At 43.5% G+C, this 18,379-nt stretch overlaps 1 protein-coding gene and 1 pseudogene across 3 annotated transcripts in view; one reads left to right on the forward strand and one right to left on the reverse strand.

The window, feature by feature from the left end:
* The window catches only part of LOC143276298 (coiled-coil domain-containing protein 180-like), an 83,093-nt gene that overhangs the window by 16,846 nt on the left and 47,868 nt on the right, over positions 1 to 18,379 (forward strand). For both annotated transcript variants that reach the window (XM_076580803.1, XM_076580804.1), the window contains exons 16-17: positions 2,885 to 3,011; positions 4,091 to 4,276. In XM_076580803.1, coding sequence (XP_076436918.1) covers positions 2,885 to 3,011; positions 4,091 to 4,276 — 313 coding nt within the window. The remainder of the gene's footprint in view (positions 1 to 2,884; positions 3,012 to 4,090; positions 4,277 to 18,379) is intronic.
* Positions 6,950 to 16,601, reverse strand: LOC143276299 (arrestin domain-containing protein 4-like; annotated as a pseudogene). The gene is made up of 5 exons (XR_013053541.1): positions 16,447 to 16,601; positions 11,452 to 12,694; positions 11,031 to 11,246; positions 10,086 to 10,253; positions 6,950 to 9,739 (listed from the first exon to the last, which is right to left on the reverse strand). The product of XR_013053541.1 is annotated as an arrestin domain-containing protein 4-like (transcript).

The raw sequence follows: 18,379 nt of genomic DNA on the forward strand, positions 1-18,379 counted from the left end.
CCAGGGAGAATGCGTCGCTATACTACAGCGCCACCCATTTAAAAAAAATTTTTTCCTGCATGCAGTTTTTATATGTTTTTCCTGTTGAAGTGGATTTTCCTACAGAATTTTGCCAGGAACAACCCTTTTGTTGCCGTGGGTTCTTTTACATGCGCTAAGTGTATGCTGCACACAGGACCTCGGTTTATCGTCTCATCTGGATGACTAGCGTCCAGACCACCACTCAGGTCTAGTGATTCGAACCAGCGCACTCAGATTCTCTCGCTTCCTAAGCAGATGCATTACCTCTAGGCAATCACTCCACATACTTGTCCTATACGTATTTTTTGTTTTTGTAAGTGCTTAGGGCTTTGGTAAGATTCAGCGTCATAAATACCCATTATTAATATTATTTTTATTATTATTATTAATATTTAATGGGACATCAGTCTGAATATACTATGGGAAATAATTTATTTTCTTAAAAACAGATCTCACTCACAAACAAGTGATTTCTTAAAAAGGGATCTTACCCCATCAGACAATTGTTTTTGATGAGTCAAGCCATTGAAAGGCTACTGTATTTTGCACTCAGTATGGTCAGCAGGTGAGCCAGGAAGGCTTTGTTGTACTTTCCGTCATCACCTTGTTTGAAGTGCCATGACAGGGTTACTTACGCATTGGACTTCTGATCAAGTGTTCACCAGTGGTCAGCGTTGAAGGCTCCATTTCAGCATAGTGTTGTCTCCTTGGGAAAAGCATTTTACTCTGATTCTCCTCACCACACCCAGGTGTGAATCAATGGGTGCCTGACTAAGGCTGGGGGAGTTGGAAGTGGCAGAAAGGGGGGATTGGGCCCCACCTTCCCATGCCACACCCTAGTACACAGTGGATATTGATTGATTGATTGATTGATGTGGATACTTATATAGCGCCTATCCTCGGTCAGAGACCAAGCTCTAAGCGATTTGCATATGAAGCCGGGTTGGCTACAATCTTCGTTGGGCCAGCTTAGCAGACGACTTTTGTGACTCGCCGAAGGTTACTAAGGAAGTTTGTAAATCGGTCACAAGTTATCTCCCTTTACAGGGAACCGTATGATTTTTCATCAATTTGTCAAATTATAAACACTTCATTATAGATGAGATTATAGTTTTTATGTTATTGGACTTCAGAAAGATCATACTTCTCAACTGTAATGATATCATTTGTCCAGAAAGCCTATAACTCTTTTAAATTAATATTTATGTGAATGAGTTTTGGCGCGATCTTCGAAATCCACTCAGTTGAAACATACAAAATACCTTCGTTTTCTATAAATCGATATAGTTGCCATGGAATTTAGATTGTGCATTAAAATGTAAATGATTTAGCTTTCTTCTCATGTACCGCTTTCCGTGTACACCTAAGTTATAGGCATGCGATAGTACGAAATGTCTGACAGCATTTTGGCCCCACAGAACTCTCTCTTCTTCAAGCCATTGGAATTCATCAGTGCCGATTTGAGCAAAATATGTTTTTACAATACCTAGACATTTTTATAGCATGTCTTGCAGATGTTTGCATTTCTGTTATCAATCTGATTTGTATCATACATGTATAGTTGTGTTGTAGTTGGTTTAAACAAAGTATTTCATTGTCAATCACATGTGCCAAAAGCACCGCCAAGCGGTGCCTACATGGGAACTGTCCGTTGAGTTTTCTCTTGAATTTTGGCATAAAAAATCTTTACTATAGAAGCAGATTCTATAGATGATTTTTTATATAGTTGGAAATTCAGGATTTTCAGTTACTTAACTGTTACAATTATATTACATATTGCGACGTATTAATTGTTGTAATGTACAGAAATGATATATGAACTCGTTAAAAGCTCGTTAATTCAGTGACTCTTTTTGTTTACAGTTTTTAACTACATTGTTTTTGTAGAAAATGGTTTAGCTTAAGAAAATGCTCGTCTCTTGTAGTTTTGTGTGATATATAATATGTCTATGTTAGTTCCCCGAGTCGAAAGTCAGAAGCCGCTAAATTTAGTCAAACAAACACAAGCTTGGCCCCTCAAGGCTCGCGGAGGGCCGGTTTCGTGAGTCGCTTCACGGCGCTGGCTTTGCGGTTCGGCGGAACAGAATATAAGGAGTGAGCGAGTGCCAGACAAATAGAGAACTCTCCAGGTCTGGAAGAATGAGAGAATAAAAGAAGAACAACCGGTGCACCGCCTTCCCAAGTCTACCGTGCCTGGCTGCGGCTCTCTTCTGCAAACACCTTCTACCTGTCTTCACCTTCTCTAACACTCACCTTACCACCCCATCACACATACATGGGGTCATTTGCACAACAGGCTTCCTACCACGGTAGAGCCGACTGACGGCTGCCACTGGGCGCTCATCATTCGTTTCCTGTGTCATTCAATCAGATTTCAGGCGCACTCACATACACACTCAGACAGACATGTAACATTTTACGTGTATGACCGTTTTTTTTGTTTATTTATCCCACCATGTAGGCAGCCATACTCCGTTTTCGGGGGTGTGCATGCTGGGTATATTATTGTTTCCATAACCCACCAAACACTGACATGGATTACAGGATCTTTAACATGCGTATTTGATCTTCTGCGTGCCCATACACACGAAGGAGGTTCAGGCACTAGCAGGTCTGCACATATATTGACCTGGGAGATCGGAAAAATCTCCACCCTTTACCCCCCAGGTGCACCAAGATTTGAACCCCGGTCCCACAGATTGAAAGTCCAATGCTTCAACCATTGGGCTGTTGCACCCGTGGATATGAATTCACTGCCCCAGTGGCTGTAAGAGGCTGTGGGACCTTTAACCTGTAATCATAAGGGACAACAGGTGAGCCATGAAGGCTTTGTTTTCACTCTCTGTCGTTGCCTTGCTTGCAGTTACATCGAGTTCCACAAGGACCAGTCCGACATCGTGCACACCTATCCCAGCATGGTGGACAGTGAGTTGGAGAACTATGACAATTCTGTCTGCACCTTCTTCTCTGTTGATCGCATGCATCCAGAGGTAAGCAAAGATTCTTTTTCTTTTTTTTTTTTTTTTTTTTTTTTTTTTTTCATTTTGGAAACCGCAACTGTGAACTTTTGTAGATCCATAAATATATTCCTCTTCTTTGATCAGATACATTCAGAGATAAACAATGATTGATTTTTCTTTTAAATTTTGGGAAGGACAGCAGTGAACTTTCGTAGATCCACAGATATGTTCCTCTTCTTAGATCAGATACATCCAGAGGTAAGCAAGGATTAATTTTTTATGAAAACAGCGAACTTTTGTAGATCCACAAATATATTCCTCTTCTTTGATGAGGTAAGCAAGGATTGATTTTTTTTTTTTTAGGATTTGGGGAACAACAGTAGTGAACTTGTGTAGATCCATGAATATGTTCCACTCCATTGATTGCATGATTCCAGACGTAAGCAAGGATTGGTTTTTAATTTTGGGACCAACAGAACTTTTGTCGATCCACAAATATGTTCTTCTTCTATGATCAGATACATTCAGAGGTAAGCAAGGACTGGTTTTTTTAATTTTGGGAATAACAGTGAACATTTGTAGATCCACAAACATGTTCCTCTCGCACATATCCAGAGGTAAGCAAGGAATCAGAAAACATAGTACAAACCAAAAAAGAAAAAAAAACTTCAACAATTACAATGTAATGCAGCATCGGAACACTTCAAATCTGACACACAACAAAGACCAGACCAGCACAATGCAGTGTGAAACAGTATGAAACAAATAAATTCAACAATTACAATGCAGTACAGAATCAGAACGCTTCAAATCTCACACACAACAAAGACCAGACCAGCACAACACAGTACAAAACTAAAAACTTCAACATCAGTAGTGCAGTGCAGTATTCAAATCTGCCACACAGCAAAGACCAGACCAGCAAAACACAGTACGAAAATTAAAAAAAAAAAAAAAAAATCAACATTTACAATGCAGTGCAGTATCAGAACACTTCAAATCTCACACACAACAAAAGACCAGACCCAGCACACAGCAGCACAGAACCCGAAAACTTGCAACATCTGTACATGTTTTGTGACCACTGACGGCAAGCAAATCTTCCACAGGAGAAAGCTCGTCTAGAAGCAGAAGCGGCGGCAGCAGCGGAAGCTGAAGCAGCAGCAGCAGCAGCAGCAGCAGCAGCCGAACAGGAGTCCTTGAGCCGATCTCCCAGTGGAATGCTGTCCTCTCGAGGGTCTGCTCGAGACGTCAGGAAGTCGCCCAAAAAGTCGTCCCGGCAGGAAGAGGATGGGGTGAGTACAGAAGTTCTGTGTGTTTGTGTGTGTGTGTGTGTGTGTACACATGTGTGTGTGTGTACACATGTGTGTGTGTACGTGTGTGTGTACATGTGTGTGTGTGTATTTGTGTACACGTGTGTGTGCGTGTGTATTTGTGTACAGGTGTGTGTGTGTGTGTGTGTGTGTGTGAAAGGGGTTGAGGGAAGAGATGGGGGGTATGGGTTGTGGGTGTGTGTGTGTGGGTGGGTGTGTGTGTGTGAAGGGGGTTGAGGGAGGGGAGGGGGTGGGGTGTGTGTGTGTGGGTGGGGGGTGTTGAGGGATGGGAGGGGATGGGATATGGGTTTGGGGAGGGTGTGTGTGTGTGTTTGTGTGTGTGAAGGGGTTTGGGGGAAGGGGAAGGTGTGTGTGTGTGTGTGTAGGTTCTGTGGTGTGTGTTGGTTGTTTTGTGTTGTTTTCCTGCAGTTTGTATTGACTGAAGCGACTGTGGATTTTGATTTGCTGCAATGTGTTGTGGCCTGTTCTGGGTGTTTTATGTGTATGGGGAGAGGGAGGTGCGGGGGTGGGGGTGGTATGTTGGGGTGGAAGGGTGGTCTGTATCATGTGTTGTCATCAGTGGCATTTTTCTGTGTGAAGTAAGGGAAGTGTGTGTGTATATGTGTGTGTGTGTGTGTGTGTGTGCAAGTGTGTTTCTTTTATATGTGTTAGTGTGAGCATGAGAGAGAGAGAGAGTGCATAATTATGTATACAGATGTGTACATGATGGGGTATCTGTTTGGAATTGTCAAGGCTGAGGACAAGGCAGAAAGTGTGTCTGAAGATGTAAGAGATTTGTTTTTCATTGTTTGTATTTTTTGTCGTTGTTCCATTGCTATTTATGCACTGGTCTGTTTGCGTTGTTCTCTTTTGCATGTGCTGTTACTGTTAGACTCAAACGTTAAACAATTTTATTGGTTTCTGCTGTGGTTTGATCTGGAATTTCTTTTTTCTCCATTGTTCTGCTGAAATTGCCAGCATGGTTTGCAGAGTGATACCTTTGATATAGAGGAGCTGTGTGTGTGTGTGTGTGTGTGTGTGTGTGTTCACTTCTTTTTTCCTGCTTCTCTATGAAAACAAGTGTGCCTGCGCATGGACTCACACACACACACACACATACATATACAGACAGACAGACAAACACACACACACACACACACACACACACACAATGTGCATATTCTTCATATTTTACACAGGCACACACACACACACACACTCACCTCCATACCCAGATGGTGGGGGTAGAAACAGTCATACGCATAATAGCCTAACTGTACATACAAGTGAACTTAGGGGATGCAGACCAAAAATTCAGAGGATCCTTTGCTTTTATGCCAGTTCCCTTTGAGGTTGAGAGAGATAGATAGAGTGGGTGTATGTGTATGTGTGTGGAGAGAGAAAGACAGGGAGAGAGAGCAAGTGTGTGTAGAAAGAGAGGGAGTGTGTGTATATGAATGTGTGTTTGTGTGTGGAGAGAAAGACAGAGTGGGTGTGTGCGTGTGTGTGTGTAGAAAGACAGGGAGTGTGTGAATGTGAATGTGTGTGTGTGTGAAGAGAAAGACAGAGTGGGTGTGTGCGTGTGTGTGTGTAGAAAGACAGGGAGTGTGTGAATGTGTGTGTGTGTGTGTGTGTGAAGAGAAAGACAGAGTGGGTGTGTGTATATGTGTTTGTGAGTGTGTGTGTGGAGAGAGTGGAAAACAGAGAGAGTATGTGTTTGTATGTATGTGTGCGATGGGAAAGAGAAAAACAGTGTGTGTGTGTAAATACATATGTGTGGAGAGAAAGAAAGAGAGCTTGTATTTTTACATCTGCATGTGTTTGGAGAAAGAGGAAAACAGAGAGAGAGACAGTCTGTGTGTATATTTGTGTGTATGGAAGAGAGAGAGAAAAACACAGAGTGTGTGTATGTATGTGTATATAGTTTTGAGAGTGGAGATAAAGAGAGAGAGAATAAGGAGGAAGATGGAAACAAATCCTGTAAACCCCCCCAATCACTCCTTGCTCTGCTGAACGAAGGAGAGGTACACATGTCTTGCCTGTTTTCTTTACCCCCCACACCCCCACCCCACCACCCCTCTCTGTCTGTCCCCTCGTCCAGGTGGGCTGACTGTCCACCCGTAGCCATCATGCTCAATGACCGCTCAGTCATCCATGTCAGGATGTGCGTTCATTCAGGCGTCAGATTTGGGGAGGAGGGGGAGCTTGGTGGTGTAGGGGGGTGGAGGTTATGTGTTGGAGGTCCAGGTTGGCAGTGCTTCAGGGTGGCGTGTGTGTCTTGTTCTTAGCTGTATCAGTGTTCAGACCAAAAAAAAGAAAAAACAGTAATCTGTGTTGGTCTGGAAAGTGAGGGAGAAGGATTGAGGTCAAGTTAGAGTGGATGGATGTTTTGTGTTTTAAAAGTGAGGTGAAGTGGGGTTTGGGTGGATGAATCAGCATAGTTGGTTTATTTGTGTGTGTCACTGTGTGTGTGTGTGTGTGTTTATCTCTGTGTGAATGTGTTTGTGTATGTGTGTATGTTTGTGTGAGTGAATGAGCAAAAGAGTGTGTGTGTGTGTGTGTGTGTGTGTGTGTGTGTCCATGTATTCAGTCATTATTTTGTTTGGTGAAGAAAAGACTTGCAGAACGATATGCGAAAGAATGATCAATGATCAGATCTGATTGTACAGTTATATTATTTTTCATATGGTCTTTATTCAGTTAATCAAAATTTATAAATTTATAACTTAACAGTATGACAAAGTGCAAATAACAGTACAAGATAAGTGCAACAATGGGCACAACAGCTTAGTAGTTAACACTTTGGACTTTGAATTTGAGGGTCCTGGGTTCAAACACTGGTCCCATTGCCTGGTGGGATTAGGGAGGAGATATTTTTCATCTTCCAGATCAGTACACATGCAAACTTGCTTGTGCTTGAACACCCTTCATTGCTATATGCATGCAAAAGATTGAATTTGCACACTGAAAACCCCATAATCCATGTTAGTCTTCGGTGGTTTATGGAAACAAGAACATACCCAGCATTCTCCCCACCAAAAAGGGACTATGACTGCATGCATTAATCGTCCCAAGCCTTTTATTGATCATAGGGGCAGTGAAATCATATTCAATGTGTCAGGGACTCCGCATAGGAAAGCAGGGCCCAAACCTCTCCTCCCGCTGCTTTAACTTTCCCCGTTCACACCTGGGTGCAGTGAGGAAAAACCAGAGTAAAGTGCCTTTCACACAGACACAATACCATGTTGAAAAGGGGCCTCAAACTCTGGTGATCACGAGATCAAGTCCAATGTCAAGTCAACATGGCCACAGCACCTTTTGAAAAATGGCCATGCACTTAAAAAGGCCACTCACACATGTGAAGGTGGATATTGCAGCTCATGAACTCAGGAAGTGCAACAACACAAAGGATTGTTTTCTCTTCTTTGCGGAGTAACATCCCAAAGGCAAGTCATGAATTGGCAATGCTGAGCAGTGAACTACTGCAGAAAACTGACAGCATCATACAATGTGATAACAAATCAATCAGACTTAAAAACATCCACCTTGTGCCTGTTCATTTTTTTTTTCCCAGAACAAATATCTCCTTTGGTCATGCATATAAAAATATGTAAGTTAAACTGTCAAACTTTAGTCCATGCTCATGATAATCTTTCACATCTGATGCATCCTGTTAATGAGTTTGAAGTATGAAAAGAACTCTTGAACGGAGCGACTTCCAAACAGCATCAAATAAAGATGAAAACAAGAACAACAATGATCATGATCATCACAACAATGGTGTAGAGCCTAGCCTTTTCCCACAATTGTTGAATCTCTTGGTTTGCTTGTAAAGCGCTGTGACACATCCCTAATAGACAAACCCTCTCATTCTCATCCACAGAGGACATTAATCCAATTGGAGAGAAGAGATATTTTTTTAGAGTTCTATCATATTTTTTTTTCCAGGCACTTTCCCACTGAAAAACTCTCAGTTCTCGCTGTTTCTTGCAGAATGAAGAGAACTGAAGTTGTTCTCTGCTTTGATTTGATTGCTGATCTTTTTTTGTATTTTTTTAAGGATTGTTCTAGTCCCCTGGCGTAGTAGTGTTTGAAGTGTAGGCAGTGTGGTGTAGGGGAGAAAGGAAAGAGCAAGGAGACATGCCTTGCCAAACGTAAGACCACACAGAACAATCACAGGAGGGCCAACACCATCTCCTGTTCCCTCACAACCGTGCATTCTCTATGGGTCAACACTGCCTTTGCTTTCTCACAGCTGTGTGTTCTCTATGGTCTGACACCAACTGCTGTTCTCTTACAACTGTGTGTTCTCAATGGGCCAACACCACCTGCTGTTCCCTTACAACTGTGTTCTCCAAGGGCCAACACCACCTGCTGTTCCCTCACAACTGTGTTCTCCAAGGGCCAACACCACCTGCTGTTCTCTTACAACTGTGTGTTCTCCAAGGGCCAACACCACCTGCTGTTCCCTCACAACTGTGTTCTCCAAGGGCCAACACCACCTGCTGTTCCCTCACAACTGTGTTCTCCAAGGGCCAACACCACCTGCTGTTCTCTTACAACTGTGTGTTCTCAATGGGCCAACACCACCGTCCTGTTCCCTCACAGCCATGTGTTCCCTGTGGCCCAACACTGCCTTCCTGCTTTCTCACAACTGTGTGTTCTCTATGGGCCAACACTGCTTGCTTTCTCACAAGTGTGTGTTCTCTGTAGGCCCACACAGCCTCCTGTTTCCTCAAACCGTGTGTTCCATATGGGACAATACTTCCTTCTGTCAGTATTCTCACAACGATGTGTTCTTCGTGGTCTGACACTACCTCTGCTTTCTCACAACCGTGCATTTCCCATTGGCCAACACCGCCCTTGCTCTTACAACCATACGTTCTCAGTGGGCCAACATCGCCTTCCCGTTTTCTCACAACCAGTGTTCCCCATGGTCTCACACCGCCTCCTGTTCCCTCACAACCGTGTGTTCTCCATCTGCTCCTCGGGGCTGTCCTGGCCCGCTTGAGCCCTGAAGGACCCATGCCGAAACAGAGGGTTCCTCACCACCGACCTGTCGCCCTGCAGCTCGGCAACCCTTGAGTCCAGCCCCCAGGGGTTCTGGGGCTCCCCAAAGTCGATGTGGAGGCTGTCCTTCTGGTCCATGTGGAACCCCTCCGTCCGCGTGGTCCACTGGTGGTTAATGACAGCCGGAGAGGCTGAGATGTTTCTCCGTGGCTCCTGCCCCGGGAGGTGGGACCCAATCAGGAAGGGGGCCTCCATGACCAGCTCCGCCCCTCCGGATATCTCCACCCGGAACTGGAAGACGTAGTGGATATCAATGATGTCGCAGTGCTCCAGGTGCGTCTCAGGGATGTAAGGGGGCAGCGTCAGTCGCACGTAGTTCCACCGCCGCCCCTCACCGCACTCCACCTCAAACTCGTCTCGTTTCTTGCTCACTATCTGGTGGGGGAAAAAAGATTTTGTTGGGATTAAGAGACTGAACTTTAAAAATTATGTAAAAAAAAAAAGAAAAGAGAAAAAACGGATCACAATGCTGTGTCAGTCATCGTTTCAGAGTTTTGTCAAGAAAAATCTTTTTGTCTTACTTTGAAGTTCCCATTTAAAAAAAAAAAAAAAAAAAAAAGAGAGAGAGAGAGAGAGAAATCCCTTGTACAATATCCCTCTTAGTAGAAATAGAAAGATGATGTTAACTGAAACTAAAAGAACACAACCAACACACCGCCTCCCAGCTGCGCCCCCCCCCCCCCCCGGGGCCCCCTCCCGACCCTTCACCCTGCCTCCTGACCTGGCTGAAGCCGATGGTGTTGTTGCGGGCATGGTAAGTGGACACCAGCATCAGCGAGGCCTGCATGGCGGTCAGGGTCCTGGAGCTCTGGTTCTTCACCTCTGCCTGCATGAACACGTCCTGACCCGGCACTCCGCCCCGACCCTCCAGTGTCAGCCGGGCAGACACCTGCAGGGTGCAACAGGATTGGATTAATAATTAACCACACAAAAAAAAGAAAAATAAAAGATTGGATTTATCCTTTGACCCTCTTTTTTGGGTGCATGGAGGATTTCAGGAAACAGCATGATCAAGAGAACAAGTAGGTTTAACATAGCAATGACCTAGACTGCTTGATAAAGAAAATGAAAGGAATTAAAGGATTAATATGTAAATATATAAATGAATAAATACATAAAATACAATAAGATAATAAAATGCAACATACAATGTTCACATTACCGATAAAATATCTGATTTCATAGTTTCAGTTTCAGTTCCAAGATATGCATTGATATACACACACAGATAAAGGGGAGAACAAGAAATATTTGTATAATAAATTACAAACAGCAATGCACACATTACAGATAAAAAAAAATCAGTGTAATAATCACACACACTGCAGACATGTAATCATATATATACATCCATCTCAGACATAAAACATAACACACATTTCAGTTAAACTTCAATTAGCACTCTGAAGGGAAAAAGAATTCAAATAGCACAATGAAGTAAAAAAAAAGAAAATATAAAAATAAATAAGTAGAGTAGCACAATGAAGTACAAAAAACAAAAAAAAAAAAAACCCCCAAAATCAAGAAGCACACTGAACTAAAAGCTATTAAAGTTACTCACGGAAGTAGCAAAACTATTCAAGAACCACACTGAAGTAAAAAAAAAAAAATCCAAGTAACACATGGTAACAACATAGGAACTAAAGATACTCCATTAAATAATCACCTTGCCGAAGGAGCAGCCTGCCCAGAAGCGCTGGGCCTGCGACAGGGAGAGCGACTGCTCTGTGGCCGCCAGGGGGAGCAGGCTACGACGCATCACCAGGAAGGGCTCGCTGGTGATGGCCGCATCAATGGCCTTGACCCCTGTCACGCTGGCCTTGAGTGTGTAGGTCACATTGCCGAACTTGCCGATGAAGGACGAGGGGAGGTTGTCGGGCAGCTGTTGAGGAGGAAGGTGGCAGAATGGTTAAGATGCTTATCTGACAATACACACCTACACTGACACTGACACTTCACTCCATCACCCCACCTTACTACACCCACACTCCACTTCCCACCCACCCACACACACACACACACACACACACACACCTACAATCCACCACAATTCCGCTTCCCCACCCCACCCACCCCTTTGCCCTCACCTGGTAGCGGAAGGGGAAGTTGGAGCAGCCAGGTGGCAGGTTGTGAGGCTGGAGGGGCGGGGTATCCATGACAACCGTGGAGGCGTCCACGTAGGTCTCCTCCGCCTGCTGGCTGAGGCCCTGAGTCCTCGTCCTTCCAGCTGACGTTGCCCTGGCCCACCACCCGCAGGGTCACGCCACGGATGGCGGTGGGTCGTGACACCTTGACCCGTACGTTGCCCTCCACCACCTCCCCTGGCTGGTACTGGTACTGCTCATCAATGTCATGCTCCAGCAATATGCTAACCTCTTCCACCGACGACATAGTTGTCATGCGTCACACAGTGTGTGTGTGCTGTCCTGCCCTGATGTTGTTGCCCCTGCCCTAATTTTGTTACCACATGCGCTCCTGCCCTAATGTTGTTGCTGCATAAACTCCCGCCCTATATTGTTACTGTATGTGCTCCTGCCCTAATGTTGATGCTCTGTGTGATCCTGCCCTAATGTTGCCATGTGCACTCCTGCCCTGATATTGCCTCGTGCGCTCCTGCCCTAATGTTGTTGCCCCGTGCCCTCCTGCACTATGTTGTTGCCATGTGCGCTCCTTCCCTAATACTGTCTCATGCGTTCCTGCCCCAGTGTTGTTTTATGCACTCCTGTCCTTTGTTTTGATTGGTTTGTGTGTGTGGAGGGGGCGGAGGGGTTCTTTTAATGGCTCAGTCAGTGTACCGCTTGAGGACAAAGAGTTCTTTTCGGGAAAGGCTGATGGTGATGAGTGTTTTACAACATATATTTGGAGGACTCGGAAAGGTGAAGAGGGGTTGATTCCCGGTACTGTTAGTTGGTTATAATCTTGATGACAGTTTTACGTGTTAGTGTCACTGGTTGGTGAAGACAGAAGTTGATTCCCGGTCTTGGCAGTAATGTTGAATCATGACTGTTTTACATAATCATTTACTGTATTTGGTCCACACAGATGTGATTCCAGTGGTGGTGATGACGTTCGTTCATGACCATATTACAACATGCTCAAGCCGTTTGCTGTAGTTGTTTGGCATAGAGGCCCTACTTGCCACAGGGCATAATGGGTAGTATGTAAGGAAGTACGTCTGGTTTACAACTGTGTCAAGCTCTCAAAGTTTCCTCTTTGGCGCTAACACGTTGGTTTTGGTTCTGGCGTCTTTCCTGGGTCCTCTCTCTCTCACCTCCAGCACTGAAGGAATCAGACTGTCAGCACCAATGACCTGACACTGCTGCAGTGCTCCTGGCAACAAAGGATGACAAAAAATAATGATAAAAATAAAGAAATATGGAAATGGGAAAAAAAAGGGGGGGGGGGGGTGAAGACTGAGAAAGGAAAATGCAACAACAACAAAAGAAACCAAAGAAAAATATTTTGGAGTGTTTTGAAAACACTTTCAGCTCATTATAAAACCTTTCATTGTTGGATGTTTGTACTGCTTACAGAAAACTGCGCCTCTCTCTCTCTGTCTGTGTCTGTCTTTGTCTCTGTATGTGTGCGCACATGTGTGTGTGTGTGTGTGTGTGTGTGTGTGTGTGTGTGTGTGTGTGTGTGTGTGTGTGTGTACACACACAGACCTCTTATCAAAATTGTGTACGAGAGAGAGAGAGAATTAATTTCTTTTTATTGAGGTGAAACAAAAATAATAGCCTTTTTTCTTCCTGCTCCCAGGAAAATGTATTTAAAAAAGAGGAGAAAAAAAAAGGCAAATATGAAATACAGAGACTGAGGGAGACACATAGAATGAGAGAGACAGAGACTGAGACAGAGAGAGAGACAGAGAGAACAGTAAATTTGTTTTGGTTCTCTTTGTGACAGACTTTTCAGTGAGGCCATTGTTTCTGCCAGTGAGAGGTTTTTCAGTATGTATGCTTTTCTATCCCTTTTCCCATACATCATCTTTATAGACATTTTCAAACTGTTTTCCAGCATTTCTCTGTTGTTCAGTGTATATTTGTACATGTGACCGTGTATATGTGTGCATGCGTGCACACACACACATCCTCTGACACACAAGATAACTAGATTGAAAGACAGTATATAAATCTTAGGCCTCAAGCCAATCATTGCTAGAATTTGTGGTACAAGGACAAGGCGATTTGACAGATCAGTCAAGTGCCAGTTGAATTATCACACTCAGATGTGCGCGCGCACACACACACACACACACACACACACGAGCAAGGTGTACAGATTAAAATTGTGCTTAGAATTGTGCTTCAGTGGCAGTGATGGCAGTGAGTCAGTCAGATTCCATGTCACACACATACATGCATGCATGCATGAACACACACACACACTGAGTAACACACATTCACACAAATGCAAGCGTGCATACATGCATGAACACACAGACATGCACACTCCCAAAGACAAACACATGCACACACACACACACACACACACACACACACATCACATTAACACACACACACACACACACACACACAAATGCAATCACCCATGAATGCATGCACACACACACACACACACACACACACACACACACACACACACACAGGAGTGAAACATATGCAATATGCAAATGCACCCATGCGTGAACTAACACACATACACACATCATACGCACAGAATGAAACATACACACATAAATGCATGCATGAACACATGCACACACATACACAGTGAAACACACATGCATGAACACAACAAACAAGCACATTTGTATGTACATACAGTGACACATACTCACACCAATACACACCTATACTTAAAAATATCCATATACAGGCACTCCTACTGAACACGTTTCTTGCAAGCCAATACCTCAAAAGATGGGATATCAACTGTGACTCTTAAGTGCCCATATATCTCTCTGTGATCAGGTGACATATCATTGCCATTGGCTCTTTCTTTTTTTCTTTTTTTTTCTTCTTCTTTTTTTAAAAAAAAAACAACAACAAACAAGCAAGGAGTATGAACAGGTCAAAAGCATTAGAAATTACTGTTTGAAAATAACCTACCGATTTAAAATGTCTACATTAAGTGACTGGAATGTAGTTTCGCAAGTGTGTGTATGTGTACATGTGTGTGTGAGTTGTGTGTGTGTGTGTGTGTGTGTGTGTGTGTGTGTGTGTGAGAGAGAGAGAGAGAGAGAGAAGAAAGAACTGGTTGCTAAAACTGCCCTGGGCATAAAAAGAAAACAACTAAAATCTTTCTCTCTCTTCTTCACTCCCTCCCTCCACCACACCACACCCCCTCCCTCCTCACCCTCTTTCACTCTGACATTTGAAGGATTTATTTTTATACATATGTCTTTGTGCCATGAATCATTGTTGCATTACATTTTTTTAAATTTTGTTTTTTAATGAAGACACAAGGTCTCTTAATACTGAATAAATTTGCATGTGTTTGTGTACAGGAAAGTGTTTTTCTAATGCCCTTACTTTTTTTCTTTTTCTTTTTTTTTTTTTTTAAGTAGGCTTTAAGTATGGGTAGTGAAAGTAATATTTTGTTCCTCATTCGTTTAAACTTGATTTTATTTACAACAAATTATCAAAATATTGAAAAAAAGGATACACAGGTATATGTGCACACATGCAAATACATATCACATTAATTCAAAAGCACTAAACACAGAACTGTGCTCACACACACACACACACACACACGCACGCACGCACGCACGCAGCATGCATGCATGCATGTATACACTGATGTGTGTGTCATGTATGTATATATACACAAGCACACATTCTCTATCTTTGTATCATAATTATTCTGTTCTATTCTGTCCTATTCTGTTCTCACATACACATCCACACACACCTATTATATACACAAAAATTGATACATGTACATGCATATGTACACCACAGTTCATCATGATTATTGGTAACATGTGGAAAACATGCATTCCATGCGTGCGCGCACACGCGCGCGCACACACACACACACACACACACTATAAGTACAACATAATCAAATGAAAAGTGGATATAACATCTTGGGCCATAGGCCTGCCTACACATGTTAAGATTTGTTCTTGATAAAGGCAGTGAAAGCACACTTTAAAAAAAAAAGTAATAAATGTGTAAACATATACTGCATAAACTGAAGGCAGTATGCCTTATCACCCCCTCGCCTACACCCCCACCCCACCCCCACTCCAACACACACCATTTCACCCCTCCCCTCGCCCCTTCTCTCCATATCTATTGACAAACTAAATAGTTTTCAAGGAATCCAGTACAAGCCGTTCACCACTCACTGCAATCGCTGTGTTGTTCTCACACTATGGAGTGCCCTGTGAATGTAGGTATTAGAAAGATCCCAGGGTAGTAAATAGGCTGTTTCACTGAGCTTGAGGGCTTACCACCCTTCTAAAAAACCATGGCCAGCCATGTATTTTTTTTGGTTCTATTTTTAATCTTTATTTTTATCATCCTTTTTTTTGTTGTTGGTAATTTCTTACAAGCAGCTCTGTAGAAAGTGTTTCAATTTTCTATTTATATCATTTCATTTTTTATATTTATTTATTTACTCATTTATTCATTTGTTTATTTGGATAACTAATTATTAATTTAAGCAGCATTTGAAAGTTGGGTTTCTAACCATACAGATTTAAAAATAAAAAAGGAGGTTGACACATTATACACTATAAAGACAGATCCTTTTTAGATTCAGCACACATACATGCACACACACGCGCGCGCGCGCGCGCACACACACACACACACACACACACACACACAGGTAGGAAGAAGCCTACAATAAAAAGGTAATAAAAATAAATAATAAATAAACGCCACAAAACTGAGACAAGTTCGTCACAATCTTCAGACAACTTCGACGAGAAAACAGCCAACACACCCATGCACCCTGGCATACAAACACTGGTACGCCCTCGAAGTCCTCAAGACAGAAAAAAATCCGATTCAACTTCCAGCTACCCACCGGCGGAACAAACCCTTCACCATTCAACAAGTCAACCATCAAACCATGCAGGCAACCTCACGAACTAATAATCATACCTTTGTGACACACGCGGAGTTATGTTGCTGGTAGCCAGTTCACAGAGCACACTGAGCCGTAGGAAACTAACTATAACTACAGACAGCGGCATACAGACACACACAGTAAAAGGGTGTGGTGGGACATGCTTGGGTGCACTCCGCGGAGAGTTGGGCTTGCTGTGCCCGTGAACTTCATACACTTTGTCATAGCTGACACTGTGTCAGTGTCATCGTGAAAAGGCCTTCACACATGCACGGATATAATTAATTATGATAATATAACTGTGGTGAATATATTTATAGCCTGCACTCTTTGACAGCGGCGTGAATGCGCTGTGAATGCAGAAGAGGCACGGGTTGTGTGTTCGTGCGTGCGTGCCAGTGCGCGCGCGCGTGTGTGTCTGTGTCTGCGTGAATGAGCGTGCGTGTGTGTGTGTGCGTGCGTGCACGTCGGTGTGTGTGTGGTTACAACTTAACAGGCATTATCTTTTGTATACAACTGCCTCTGATCAAATATCTCTTGCGCAACATGCAATATGTGTCTTGCACTACACCGTCCGCAATATCTGGCACAACAACGCGCGTCCGTAATGTGTTTTCATTGTAATGCAGCGTCTGTCATGTGTCTTGCTCTACAGCGACCGTAACGTGTCTCTTATGGTCCGTAATGTGTTTTCATTGTAATGCAGCGTCTGTCATGTGTCTTGCTGTACAGCGACCGTAACGTGTCTCTTATGGTCCGTAATGTGTCTTCATTGTAATGCAGCGTCTGTCATGTGTCTTGCGCTACAGCGACTGTAACGTGTCTCTTTGGGTCCGTAATGTGTCTTCATTGTACTGCAGCGTCTGTCACGGCATGTGTCTTGCGCTACAGCGACTGTAACGTGTCTCTTAGGGTCCGTAATGTGTCTCGTACTACTGCGTCCGCAATGTGTCTCAAGTTGTACTACAGCATATGTGTCTTGGACTATACATCATCCTACGTAATGTGTCTTGTATTACAGCATCAGCAATGTGTCTTGCACTACAGCGTCTGCAGTGTGTCTTGTATTACAGCGTCTGCAATGTGTCTTGTATTACAGCGTCTGCAATGTGTCTTGCACTATAGCGTCTGCAATGTGTCTTGTATTACAGCGTCTGCAATGTGTCTTGTATTACAGCGTCTGCAATGTGTCTTGCACTATAGCGTCTGCAATGTGTCTTGTATTACAGCGTCTGTAATGTGTCTTGTACTACAGTGTCTGCAGTGTGTTTTGTACTACAGTGTCTGTAGTCTGTCTTGTACTACAGTGTCTGCAATGTGTCTTGTACTGCGGCGTACGCAGTGTGTCTTGGACTACGGCACACGCAATGTGTCTTGGACTACAACGTCTGCAATTGTTTTGTACTACTGCGTACGCAATGTGTCTTGTGCTACCGCGTACACAATGTGTCTTGGACTACAGCGTCTGCATTGTGTCTTGTACTACAACGTACGCAATGTGTCTTGTACTACAACGTACGCAATGTGTCTTGTACTTCAACGTATGCAACGTGTTTTGCACTACAACGTTTGCAATGTGTCTTACACTACAACGTCTGCAATGTGTCTTGTACTACAGCATACGCAATGTGTCTTGCACTACAACGTCTGCAGTGTGTCTTGTACTACAGCATACGCAATGTGTCTTGCTTTACAACGTCTGCAATGTGTCTTGTACTACAGCATACGCAATGTGTCTTGCTTTACAACGTCTGCAATGTGTCTTGTACTACAGCATACGCAATGTGTCTTGCACTACAACGTCTGCAATGTGTCTTGTACTACAGCGTACGGAATGTGTCTTGTACAGCGTCTGCAATGTGTCTTGCACTACAACGTCTGCAATGTATCTTGTACTACAGCATATGTAATGTGTCTTGCACTACAACGTCTGCAATGTGTCTTGTACAACAGCGTACGTAATGTGTC

Source organism: Babylonia areolata, chromosome 31 (genome assembly GCF_041734735.1).
Source record: "Babylonia areolata isolate BAREFJ2019XMU chromosome 31, ASM4173473v1, whole genome shotgun sequence".
Taxonomy (NCBI): domain Eukaryota; kingdom Metazoa; phylum Mollusca; class Gastropoda; order Neogastropoda; family Buccinidae; genus Babylonia; species Babylonia areolata.